The sequence below is a fragment of the Mytilus edulis genome, chromosome 14 (assembly GCF_963676685.1).
Source record: "Mytilus edulis chromosome 14, xbMytEdul2.2, whole genome shotgun sequence".
In the NCBI taxonomy this organism is placed as follows: Eukaryota; Metazoa; Mollusca; class Bivalvia; order Mytilida; family Mytilidae; genus Mytilus; species Mytilus edulis.
Window position 1 is genome coordinate 49,747,399 of NC_092357.1, and position 13,471 is coordinate 49,760,869.

The following is a 13,471-nucleotide window of genomic DNA, read 5'->3' on the forward strand; positions in this document are numbered from 1 at the left end:
GTATTTGAATATCTATTGGCGAGAAAGAAATGTGTTGCATGACCCTTAAGGCAATATCATTCCGTTCTTCACAGAAGTATTGTTATTGTTTAGATATTTCTCTGTTTTGATTTTTCAAAGTACAAAGTCTCTAGTTTAAGAGAAAAAACATTGACCTAATTCTAAATTAAGATGATTTCAAAAGTGAACATTAAAATTCAACTGGACGATTTCCAAAACACAAAACATTATATGTAAAGAAATTGTTTCAAAATAACGAGGTTCTTTAAAACAGTCTTATGGAAAGAGTATTGAAAAGGATGTTTAACTTATTTGGTCTTTCTTACCGTTTTGGTTAGTACCGATTGTGTCTCATTACCGATTGCGATATCTTGACTGAATAGGAATGTGCATGGCAAGTGACGAATACACAGCAGGAGGTGACTAACATTTAAAAGTTTCCGGTCTCACTTCTTTTCAAATGTTTGTTGGTGCCTTGTGTTGTGTCTTCAGGTCAATTAGATTGAAAAGACTAAATCACCAGTTAACTACTGACGTCTGTTTATGGCCCCGCAACGAAGTTGTCGATGCCATATAGTTTTATCCTTGTCCGTCATTCCATCATTTTGTCAATCCGTCATTCCATCATTTCGTCAATCCGTCATTCCGTCATTCCGAAATAAACCATTATTAAGATTTTTTTTCTAAACGCCTTAAGATATTGGGCTGTTTTTTTGTATGTAAGTTAACCATGATGAGTTACAGATCCAGTTTAAGTTTCGTTGCGCTCGATTAATTTTTGCCGAAATTACGGGCTTTGGGCTTTGATACATTGTTGTTAGTCACAGTTATATGGATTCATTTAACTAAACACCTTTAGATATTGGGCTGATTTTTGGATGTGAGTTAACCAAGAGGAGTCACAGATCAAGCTCCGCTGATTTTTGCCAAAAATAAGGGTATACAACTTTGAAAATTGTAAAAAAAATCCCAGTTATACGGGCTTTTGTTCTAAATTCCCTCAGATTTTGAGCTGATTTTTTATATATGAGACTACCATCATGTTTATGTTCACATGTGTTATTGAAATTGCAGATTTTTTTACTTTTTGAGACGGGGCCATTCGTGACGTTTTGACACATCTAGTTTTAAACAAATGTTTATATTACATAAAATTCGATATCAAACAAGTGATCTCAACTTACCTTGCCATCCGCCTACCGTTTTGTATTTCCTATATTGCATAGAGGTCTAAATGGAGTTTTTTTTTTTTGGTGTGTTGAATATCAGTACAAAAACAACTGTGTACGGAAATCAAACGCTATTGAACGGCTTGTGTTTCCTATAAACACAATCTAGAAGTAGGGTTCTTACCTACACAGAAAAAGTAATATTACAAAAATACTGTTCTTCGCAGCGAATTCAAAAAGGTAAGATCTAATGGCAAAAATCAAAATCTCAAACATCAAACATTGTCAAACGAATGAACAAATGTCATATTCCTGGCTTGGTATAGACATTTCCTTATGTACAAAATGATGAATTAAACATGGTTTTAAAGCTAGTTAAACCTCTCACTTGTATAACAGTCGCATGAAATGCAATTATATTGACAACGATGTGTTCACATAACAAACAAACCTCATATATACAAATGTCATAAAAAAAGGGATACGGCAGTCAACATTGTTTATATTATCAATCACTATAGAACAAACAAATATTTAATAAACAAGCACACTGGCATATAGACCAAGCACATAAGCAAACAATTAAAGACACGAATACAAAATTTACAATAGCAAATGTTAATACATTCAAAATCAAAATGTCGTCTTTCCATAGTTACCAACAAGAAGATAGCTAATTATTAACTGAGTGTCGTGCAATCAGAACCATTGGTCAAAACAATTGGTTAAAATAATTGCGTCAGAATTAACTTTGACATAAAGATGCAACTTAGTGATGATCGAGGTTAGAGACTTGCCTGTTTTTTTTCTGTATCCTTATTTGTGTATCTTGAAACGAAATCAAACATCTCAAATGATTAAATCAGATCAAGAAATATGCATGCTTTCTTTTGTTTTACTATTTTGATATATATTTAGTTCGGGGTTGGAAGGGGTTGTTGAACGTCCCTCCTGTATTCTCAAATATAGAGATGCATGTATTCCAGTATATATTTATCTTTTTTTCATCAAATGTCAATCTTCTACAAACATGCTTTCTTTTTGAGTTTTTTGTAAGTGACTCTGACTGTCACATATCTCTCTACTCTTACATCACCATATTTCATATAAGCACAGAACATCTGAGCAGTTGTGACTTAGTTCACTAAATATAAACAAATATTAACACGCGTACATGATGTATAAATGAACCCTTTTGTGTCTAAAAGCAAACTGAGGCAAACGATAAACATAAAAAGGATCATCAATCTGAAAATTTTAGAAATATTTTGCCTTCTTTAAAGTCAAAATAATTGTATATAAACTAGTGAAAGACCATACCATAACGAAGGATGACAGTGATGACATAGCAGCTATACTTAATTGCATCTACAATATGTAAGAAAACCTTTTTTCGAAGAAATGAAGTTCCAAACATATTTTATTTTCGAAATATTAGGACTATATACATAAAATATGGTTAATTTTTTTTTATTTTATTTTCCATTTTCGGAATTGACGCAATTCATTTTTTTGTCCTTTTTCCCAAGATACTACTCACTATTTACTTATCTTATTTAAAAAGATTTAAATACTAAGAAATAAACCAGGTAAAATTCATCAGAATTCAACGCCTTGTTCGAGTTGGCGTTTGGGTTACACAGTTTTTAGTGTGCTTATTTGTTTTGGTCTTTGTCCTTTTGTCAATTGTGTGATGTTGTCTGATTTTTTTCCTCCATTTCTCTTAACCCACTGTCAGTTATTCCTTTCTCATAACTTCTATTATATTCAGATAAAATACACATGTCGAAAAGATCCATGAAAAAAATAAAAGTCTAAATATTATCTATATACCTTTCTATCACTACACTAAATATCAACTAAACAACATAAAATTTACAATCTCTAAACTACAAGATTATTTGAAACTCCAATGAAATGCATATAACGAAACAGAATAAAAGTATAGATATGGAATTAGAGTTTTGAAAAAAGGAGATATTACTTAATTTTTTAATGTCTTTTATAAAAAACAATTAATTTGGTAACAGTTACTTAAATAAACAATACATATTGAAAATGCTTTAAAAATCAGTACACTCTGATATATAGTCTGAACAACAAGTAGTACTGTTGGTCGTAATACAATTAGCATGACACTCACACTGACATTGTGTACACCCACATCCATTCGTCTCACAAATACCGAGGCATGATGGCGTACATGAAGCTATAGGTTCTGTGAAAAAGAAAAATATTCAGTAACATTTTTGTTAATATATAAAAGGTAGGTGGCATTTTACAAGACATGCACGACATAAAATGTTTGCGAAATAGTCTGAAATAAACATAGTTGATTTTCTTTGCGTCCCTGTTGGTTTTTTTTATCTGCTAAATTTATATATATATTTGTAATATTCTTGTATTTTAAAATATAGGTTAAACAACCCTTTAGAGTTCGGAAAAGCGCTAAAGACTTTCACAATCCTAAAACTGTTTATTTTTATATACATTTATATTATGTAAACCTTATAACATCAGAAACAACCGTCATTCAATTAACTCATATTCTATCAATTCATACAAAATTTCGTTTTGAATAAATGAGCATTTAGATTTGTTTTTACAAATAATTTAAAATTTATTTATATTAAATAATAATTACCGTAACAGCATTTTTTATGACGACAGCACCCATGTCCAGTGAGACCTATTTCTGTTGATAAACATGTCCTTTTACAATGTCCATACATTGCAGAACATCGTGTGCAATATCCTTTTAAAGAACAATATCAAAATATATGATTTAAATTAAATTGTTGTTGTTTGTTTTTGAAACCTATTGAACGTTATTAACTTCAAGTTATTAGTTGTTGGGTCTTTTTTTGTTGTCCATAAAACAGAAACTATTTTTTAATCTTATGAAGAAAAGAAAATGTGGAATGTGTGAAACAAAAGTATTGTGAGTAGTCGTGGTCCCCTTTGTATTAAGTTAACCGATTTTACAACCTCAAATAGTGCAACATGTTTTCTTTTAAAAGTAAGAGAAATGTTTTTTGTCAAGGATTCTTTTTAAACTTTTATTTTAGTTTGCATCGATAGTTATACGTCTATTTACGGTAATCACATCAAGTGTCTGGTGGAAAAGCTATTAACTCAACAGCTGCAGTGAATATATTCAAATATACCAAAAGAATCTTTAAAAGTGTATTACATTGTATTATACCTATAACACAGCTTTCAGGGATTTACGAAATGTAGCCAATTCGATATGACCCCATTTGCGAAATGAATTGTGGCAATCTTGAAAAAATGGCCAGCCGGTGATTTTTTTAAATTATCATTTAGTCAACCTTTTTACCAATATCGTGCTTGTATTACGATTTGCACAATTATTTCCATAATATCTCCCACTATACTAGTAAAACAAAACTAATAGTGTCGAGGTAAATTTGGCGACGAGGAGTTGTGTCAATGATCTTTTTTTTAAACATTTTTTTTTTTACCAAAAATCATATTTCTATTTACGTTAACCGTATCGGCGTTATCGTTGTAAACCTATCGACTCCATAAGTGCAGAGAGTTGTTAAAGGAAAAGTTAAGGATGTACTTAGGTGAGGATTTGAAATTTGTGTCAGATTTTTCGACTCCTTTGTGTTTTCAATACGAAACAAGGTAAAATATTTTGCCTCATAACACCTGTTTATCTTTTAATATAAGACTTAATAACTCATTAAAGGTCATTCTTGATTTTCTTTCTTTTGATTTGAGACCCAAATAATACCAATGCAAATATAAGGTAAAAGTTTGAGTCAGCCTTTTTCCGCCATATCTATTATATCAAATATCTCAAAAAGGAGCTGCATGACCTATCAATATTTTTAGCTATTTTGATCCTTAGCTAATACTCTTTCAGCTTATAGTATCACTTATAAGTTCTTGATTTATTCGATTTTACCTAAGATCACCTAAGTACATCCTTAAATGAATTAGTAAAAGTAAAAATACACATTGCTAGTCATTCATTTCGGGCCCTTTATAGCCTGTTGATAAGTGTTAGTCAAGGCTCCGTGTTGAAGGCCATACGTTCACCTATAATTGTTTGTTTTTACAAATTGTGATTTGGATGGAGAGTTGTCTGATTGGTACTCATATCACATCTTCTTTTATCTATATAGGTATATTTTGTTGATATTAATCAGTTCAAAGAGATTTTGAACAAATGAATGGCGCAACAATGATAATTCATCTATAAAAGAAGTTAAAAAAACAACGTCCTACCTTGTGAAACCATGATAACAATCAGGAACGTTATAATTGTACACTTCATGTCGAAATGGCATGTACCACGTAAATGCATCATGTGCGTAGGAGAAAAGTGCTTCTATACTAAAATGTAGTGTGTTGCTTATACAAATAATTAAATTCGTTGAAATCTGAAAGAATGCGATGGAAATGACAAAAAGATTTTAAGAGGCTATTTTACTGTTATGTTACTAGGATATAACACTTATTATTACTACTTGAACGCACATGTATATATTGGGATAATAATTAAATACATTGAAGGCTAGATGTTTCTAGCTTTAACCGATATATAATTCAAATGAAAATGCTTTACGATTAAACAAATACTTATTGTATCCATTTATACATATGGATGATTATTTTAAAGCTTTGATTACAGCTCTATTGTATTGGAATGAAAACAAGTGGTGTGATTGCTATTTGGTTAAATGGATCAAGATTCTTTTTCTATAGCCGATTATGTTAACATTTTCCTCTCTTGCTCAATTCATATCGTTAACTTAAATACAGTGAAACCTGGGTAAACCGAACCCTGATAAACCCGAAGTTCAGTTTAAACCAAACAATTTTCATAGTCCCACAAAATTTCTCTATCAATTAATGTTAATATAACCTGAAAAAACCGAACCCTATCAACACCGAATTCCGAACGTTTTTTGAAGGCTCGTTAATAAATATGTATTGAAATATCACTTTCAAAATCGATCGATAGCAATCAAAACCCAAAAAAGTATTTTTAATTGTTTGCATGATTGAATTAAACAAAAACAGGATGACAGAGTATCCCCGAGGGTATTTAAGGTTTAATGAGCTGGTGAGTTGTTATTACAAACTAATTAGCATGTTTGTGTCTAAGCATTCAGTGATCAAATAATTTTTAACGGTCACAAATTCGTAAATGCCATTCAGAAGCTAAACTGTTTAATTAATTATTATGTTTAAAGCGTTTCACTGGATTAAGAAGTCGTGCAACACAAGGTAAATGACTTTCAAACTATATTTACGGGATGCCGGATTCCCTTCGAGGTCCTATTTATAATTCAGATGCTAACTTCTTTTCTTCGTAAATTCCTCCGCAACGGAGCACCCGTGTCACACGGTAGTAAAAAAAAATAGTTCTTATATTTTAATGTTAAAAGAGTATTAGGTGAAGGGATATATTTACAGGCCATTATTTATCTTTTTTTTAAAATTTAAAACACTAAAAAACAAAACATTTGCTATGTTAAATGAGTTTTAAATAGGATGTTGATAAGATAAAAGATTTAAAATAAATAAATACGATTGGTGCTCAAGAATTTACAGTGATAATGTTTACATCAGTTTAAATAATAATTATTGCATTATTTACATGTATATGGTAACTCATAAAATTTAAAGGTGATTTATTTTAATTGGCTATATCCTTAAAAATGGGTACGAATGGTTGTAAAAGATAAAAAAGAAAATAAAAAATAATAAAAGCTTCCACAGGTTTGGTCTTGATATATGTAAGTGTCCTTAATCTGTGGTCCTTATCAAGCCTTATATTACATGATTTAAACTTTTAATGCTTAAGTTCAATAAAATTTAAAATATAAAATTTTATATAAAAAAAATTTACAACCATTAGAGTTTGTGTCCATTGGGTGATTACCATTTTATAAAGTCTTAATCCTCTTTTGTAGCAGTATTCTGTTTGTATGAAGTCCATAACATAGATCTCTGCTAATATTTTCAATTTGCACAGTTGTCTCTGGACTAAAGTTCATTTCATTGGCTACTTTTGTGCAGTCGATAATTATTTGAATTATTAAGGACTGGTTCCCTATGAAAGTATCATTCCATTTGTTATCTCCAACAGACTGTATAATGATTTTCTTCAAGTCCGGGAAAATGTTTTGCCTTTTTTCGTGCAGAGCTGGGCACTTGAGTAGGAAGTGTTCTAATGTTTCTGTTTCAAGCTGACACAGAGTACAGTGTGCTTTTTCTTGTTCCCTTTTGAATTTCTGTATGTCACATTCTAAAAGATATGTACCAGTCAGTAATCTGGCTTTGATTTGTGCCTTTTTTACCTCATATGTTACTGATGGTAGAGAGTTCCATACTGGGTGAGTCTGGTGAATTTTGAGATCTGTTGTATTGCAGAATTTCAAAGTGGATTTTTCCTTCATATCGGTTTGTAGCTTACTTGTCCATTTATCGGCTATAGCTATATTAATTTGTTTTTTCCATTGAAATTTTGTTGGAAGTTTTTCTTTTAGCTCGTGAATTGGAGTTAAGCTGTAGTACTGTAAGATTTCTTGGACCCTTGGAAAGAAACTATCTGGATTTTCTGAGTTAACAATCAGTTGTCTTTCCATTAGATTCCTTAGTTTGGTGTTTTCACTTGCTAGGATAGAATATAGCAGGCTAAGTTGCCTCTTGTGAAGTTCAGCTTCAATTGGTATTGCGCCAATAAGCATATATACAGCAGCTGTTGAAGTTCTTATTGGAAGGGATTGGAAACATCTGATAGTTTTGATGTGGAATTGCCTTAATTCTCCTATTTGTGTCAAATTCAGAGGCAGTATTTCAAGTCCGTATAGCAGTCTTGGAAGTACGTAAGCTTGGTAGATCTTGTAAGATGTTTTGGGGTTAAGACCTCGTTTACCATTTAGTCCCACTGGAATTAGAGAATACAGAGTCTTTCTTGCAATACTTATATGTTCTTGTATATTTATTCTTGATTCGTTTTTAGATGCTCTTATGATTCCTAAATGTGTTGCTTGGTTATCAGTTTGTATTGCTTCATTTCCTAATCTGATTATTTCTGGTTGATATTTTGACTTCGTTCTTTCTGTCTTTATCAGAGTGCTTTTTTGAGGATGGATATTGTACCTGTGTTCACATGAATATTTATATGCTATATCAAGCATTGCTTGAATCTCTGTTTCATCTGTTGACATCAGCACAATATCATCTGCACATAATGGGCTGCCACAGTATTCTAGTCCTATTGATAGTCCTAAGGCTCTTTTTTCTAGTTCTTTTGGTAATTCATTGATATAAGATTTGTAAAAATGAGTGGATAATACACCTCCCTGTCTGACTCCCTGTTTTATTGGAAATTTTTTACTGAAGTGATTATTCCATTTTACTTCCGTTGACATATTTGAGTACAGATTTTGAATTACTTTCCAAACATCTGCTGGAACTTCATAGTATAATTTTTCTAGCAGGATCATATGATGTACTACATCAAAGGCCTTTTGACTGTCAAGGGTTGCTAGAAATAGGTTTTTGTTTTGTTGTTTTGCATGAAGTATGCCTTCAGAAACAACAAGAGCTGCCATGATTGGTGAGAGACCTGTTGTAAAGCCAAATTGGAGTTCCGTCTGATTAGCATTCAAGTCAGGCATTTTTTCTAATAATGCATATTCAAAAATTTTCCCCAAGACAGAGGTGACTGTAATTCCTCTGTAGTTTGTTGTTAAGGTTGGATCTTTTTTCTTTTTATGAACAGGAGTAAGGATGCCAGTTTTAAATATCTCGGGTATTGTCCCTGTCAGCATGATGTTGTTAAAGAGATTAGCAATATCTGGTAATATTGTATTACCGGCATATTTAAAGTGCTCTGCTGTTAAGGAGTAGCCATCCTCTGTTTTCCCTGTATTCAGTTCATTGATGGCTTTTTTTATCTCTTCTTCAGTAAATTTGGTAATGTCATTTCTATTGATGGCAGATTGATGTACAATTGAGTTGATTAGATTGTATCTAAATTCACATTCTTCCATATATTCTGAGTCGAAATGTTCTTCTGTAGCTGGAGTTGCTAAAGTTTCGTAGAATTCTGCAAAGATTTCAGTTTGCTTTTCTTGTTCTACAATATCATCTCCATTTGTATCCTTTATTATTAGTGTTGTTGAGTTGTCAGATTGTGCCCTGTTTTTCCTAATTAATCGGTGGAAAGTTTTTGAGTCAGGATTATTCATCATGTTATTGTAAAATCTTTGGCTATCCAGATGATCTTCCTGGCGGACTTGTTTTCTTACTTCTCTTTTGCATTTTTTCATTTCTGTGTATGCTATATTATCCTGCTCTTTGGGTCTTCCATTTTGTTTCCAGCTATAAAATGCATTCTTACTTTTTGATATGAGCTCTTTAACCTTCTCAGAGGCTTTCCAATTTGGTCCTTTTAAAGAGACTATTTTTTTCTTGACATTTGTATTGCTGGCGTTGGATAGAATATTGATGATGGTAAATGCCTGTTCTTCTATGTCTACTTTAGAGTCAGTGGTGTTACCATGTTCCTGTAGTGTTTCTATAGCTTCTTGATAAGACCCTATATTGGTTTCTTCCCATTTGAGTATGGTTTTTTGTTTTGACTTTTTTCCTTTGATCTTATCAGACGCTATCGAGATATTAGTTTTCGCTCTTATTGGAACATGTGCTGATCCATTTGAATGGTACTGGTCTTCTATTATTGTACTCCTTAATAAGTCTGTATCTTTCTTCTCCAGGATATAGTCAATTTGTGAGCATGATTTACCATTATGGTGGTAAAAAGTAGAGTCTCGGGTGTTCTCAAATGTGTGGTTCAGATGATGTTTCCTGCAGAACTCTTTCAGAAGTTTATCATGGTTGTTATTTCTGGTTGCTATTAATGAACCATTTAGGTCACCGGTTACAATAATACTATGAGTGTTATCATACTTGTCTATTATTGATGAGATTTTATCTAGATGTTCTCTATATTGAGGTTCAGATCCTGTCATCATTGTTGGCATATAATTGTTGATGATTAATACTTGATGAGTCTCTGCACATATTTCAATTACCACTATTCTTTCCTCTTTTTCAAGTTTTTTTATTTTGTGTGAAAAATTTTTGGGCCAGAGAGTTATAACACCTCCTTTTCCTCTTCTATTGTGATTTTCTATATCAATGTTGTTATCATCAAAACAGGAGATATGGTAGTCATGATCAGGTGCTATATTATGTAAGACGTTGGACTCATATCCATGTAGCCAATGTTCTTGAAGACATATAATATTTGAATCAGACTGTAATTCTTTGAGATATGGGGTGTTACCTTTGATCCCTTCAATATTGAAGGAGACAATCTCTAGCATTGTCTGTTGGTTCTTCCTATTTGTGTTTCTTCTTGATTGATGTCTGGGGGTATTGGAGTCCCTCTCATCTCTAAAAAAGAACTTGGAAGATGCATTCTATTTTTCTCATTGCTTCCTATAGTAATCTTTTGTTCTGGTATATTGCTTTTCTGTTGTTGTGGTATAGTTTGCTGTCTGTCTACCTCTGGAGAAGAGTGGGATGGTTTGAGACTACTCTGAATCTGACTGTATGGTGGTGGTAATAAGAACTTTCTATAAGGTATACTTCTGGAATCACATGTTGCGTTAGCTCTGTGTCTATTTTGATGTTCCATACTTCTTGTTGGTAGTTGACTATCTGGATTTGATACCATTTGGTGAAAGTTTGTTGGTTGACATGTACCGGTACCCACAGGATTATTTTCAATCTGATGGACATAGTTTTGTGGTTGACTGTATTGGTGTTGCTCATCTTGGAATGGTACATTCTTTTTTACCATGTTTAAGGACTCCTGGCTATGAATTTGCAACGGATATGGTTGTATGTGTTGCATTTTTGCACCTTGGTATAGTTGATTGTTGGCGTGTCCTTGCACCTGATGTGGCTGGTGATAATTGTGTAGGTGAGCATTTTTATGTGCTTCAGCCCTCCCAGTTGTTTGGTTTGGGATATCATTTGAGTGTTTCCTATGCACCATTCTTTTTGTGTGATTATATTCATGAGTATGTCTGATTTGGTGATCTTGGTGTGCATTCAGGTGACATTCTCTGTTGGTCATTTGGTGTTCGTATTCTGGAATATTCCTTTGGCTTATGAGATGGGGTCTATTATCTTTGTTGTTTAGTTGATCAGGTATACTAGAGTTGTAGTTCTTTTCTGATTCAACATTTATATTGCCCACTTGATATTTCCTATTGGAATTGTGGTATGTCTTTGGAATATGATGATGGTCATGGTGGAAGTTGTTCATATACCGGTAGTGTTCTTGTCCGGATGGGTGGCTTGTCTCTTGAAATTGTTTTTGCTCTTCTGTCTGTTGAGAATTCCACATCTGATGTATCTGATCCAGTGGGTTGTCTTTCTTAGTATAGTGGTTGTTATCATTAATAAAATGTGTTCCACCTTTTTGAGATTGTAGCATCATTTGGGATGTGATTGCATTGTTTAGACACATGAACTGGATCATTTGTTGTTCCACCTGTTTTACTCTCATTTCAAGCATTTGAGTTTGCATTTCTTGTCTTAGCTGTGATTCTATTTCTCTTCTCATTTGCCCTGTATCTGAGTTTTTACATTTACATGGGTAGGGGTCTTCTGTTGTGTTTCTATCATATTCATTTGGATCTTTATTCTGTAGCAGTTCCATGTTTCGTTTGAGAAGATCAATGGTCTGATCTTGTTGCTTGATGCGTTGTTCCAATGAGGTTATATAGACAGTTTTATTTCCCTCATTCTTTTGGTTTATATTTTTGGAAGATTTCCTTTGGGAAGGCTTTGTATTTTCTTTATTTACCTGATTGATTTTGGTAATTGATGCCATCACTTCTTCTGTGTGAGTGTTATTCACCTCTTTTTGTTTTGGAAAGGTCTCTTCCGTTTGAATGATTATTGTTTGATTGACTGAGTGCTGCTTAACCTGTTCTTTTTGTTCATTTGTACTTTTAGCACTTTCTTCAGATATTTGGACCTGCTGTATTGCTTTTTGACTAATGTTTTGGCTTGTTAAGTCATCATTAGCATGATTAGAGGTTATGAGTATAGTGTTGTTATCATTCTCATTGCTGGCATTTATCTGTAGGTCTGAGCTTGTGTTATTCTCATTCTTTTGTTCTTGATCAGCCATAAAGTTTGTATCACTTTTCCTCTCTGAATTTTGTATTGGGCTATACATAGTGATTGGCAATTGTGTATAGCTAGTGTCTTCACTAGATTTATCCTTGTTTTCAAATATAAGTTCATAGCTACAAAGGTCACATATATATGGAGTGTCTGGGTCCATTTTATTTACCTCCATTGTTGATAGTTTTAGGCAGCTGTAATGAAACCATTCGTTGCATTCATCACAGGCAATAGTGTTTTCTTGAGATTCTTCTTTACATATGGGACATAGGCATATGTCAATGTCATCCTGCATTAACGTATCTTGTTTAACTGGTTGGACTTGACTGGAGGTTTCATCTGATGTTTTTACCAGTTCTGTGCTTACTGTTATTTCAGATGTCTGATTCCTGTTCTTTTCTATCATCTTCATCGTTTCAGCCATACCTGTATTTGCAACATCTAGTACATCAGAACATTTGTTTATATATTCCTGTATGTCTGGTAGTATATGCTGTAGGAATATATTTATTTCAGAACCATTTACAAGTATTTTGCTGGTGGTTCTATATGAGTTGATTGTACATTTTGAGATTTTCCCTGAAGTACCATCCATTTTTTTCTTGTGTATTTTATATTTATCCTCTACTATATGTCTTTGTTCATCAAAGATAGCTTCATGTGTCACATTGTAATTAAAAGTGAATTGTGGGCTGTTTAATTTTTCCTTCATTTCTACCCGGAAAAGTTCGTATGCTGCAGAGCTGAAGGCTATTATAACATTATTTCCTGGCTTAAAGTTGATATCTATATGCTTGGACTTTCCGTTTGATATTTATTAACGATAAAGTCCGAGAATAAACTGGAACCCTGATGTTGTTTCGTTCTTGTCTTGTGGCAAAGTATCAATCAGCGGGTGGCCAGTTTAGATCTAGAATCGTGTGTACAAATAATTGAAAACGACGATCTCGATTCAAAAAGCAAAATCGCTCCACGTCAGACATCGTTGACTGATTAATATCTTTACACAACGAGGAGCGTGATGGACGGAGTGAGCTCTGATTTATATGAAAAAAGGTACAATACTTCTATCTTCATCTACCTTGATTTTTACATTTACATCT

At 32.8% G+C, this 13,471-nt stretch overlaps 1 protein-coding gene across 1 annotated transcript; it reads right to left on the reverse strand.

Annotated features, from left to right (window-relative positions):
* Positions 1–10,542: 10,542 nt before the first annotated feature.
* LOC139504295 (putative uncharacterized protein DDB_G0268364) lies at positions 10,543–13,080 on the reverse strand. Its single transcript, XM_071294361.1, has one exon. The coding sequence runs from the start codon at positions 13,078–13,080 to the stop codon at positions 10,543–10,545; it is 2,538 nt and encodes an 845-aa protein (XP_071150462.1).
* Between the last annotated feature and the right edge of the window lie 391 nt (positions 13,081–13,471).

Coding starts and splice junctions, on each gene's coding strand:
- LOC139504295 (XM_071294361.1), bottom strand. CDS start 13,080: ATGAAGGAAAAATTAAACAGCCCACAATTCACTTTTAATTACAATGTG.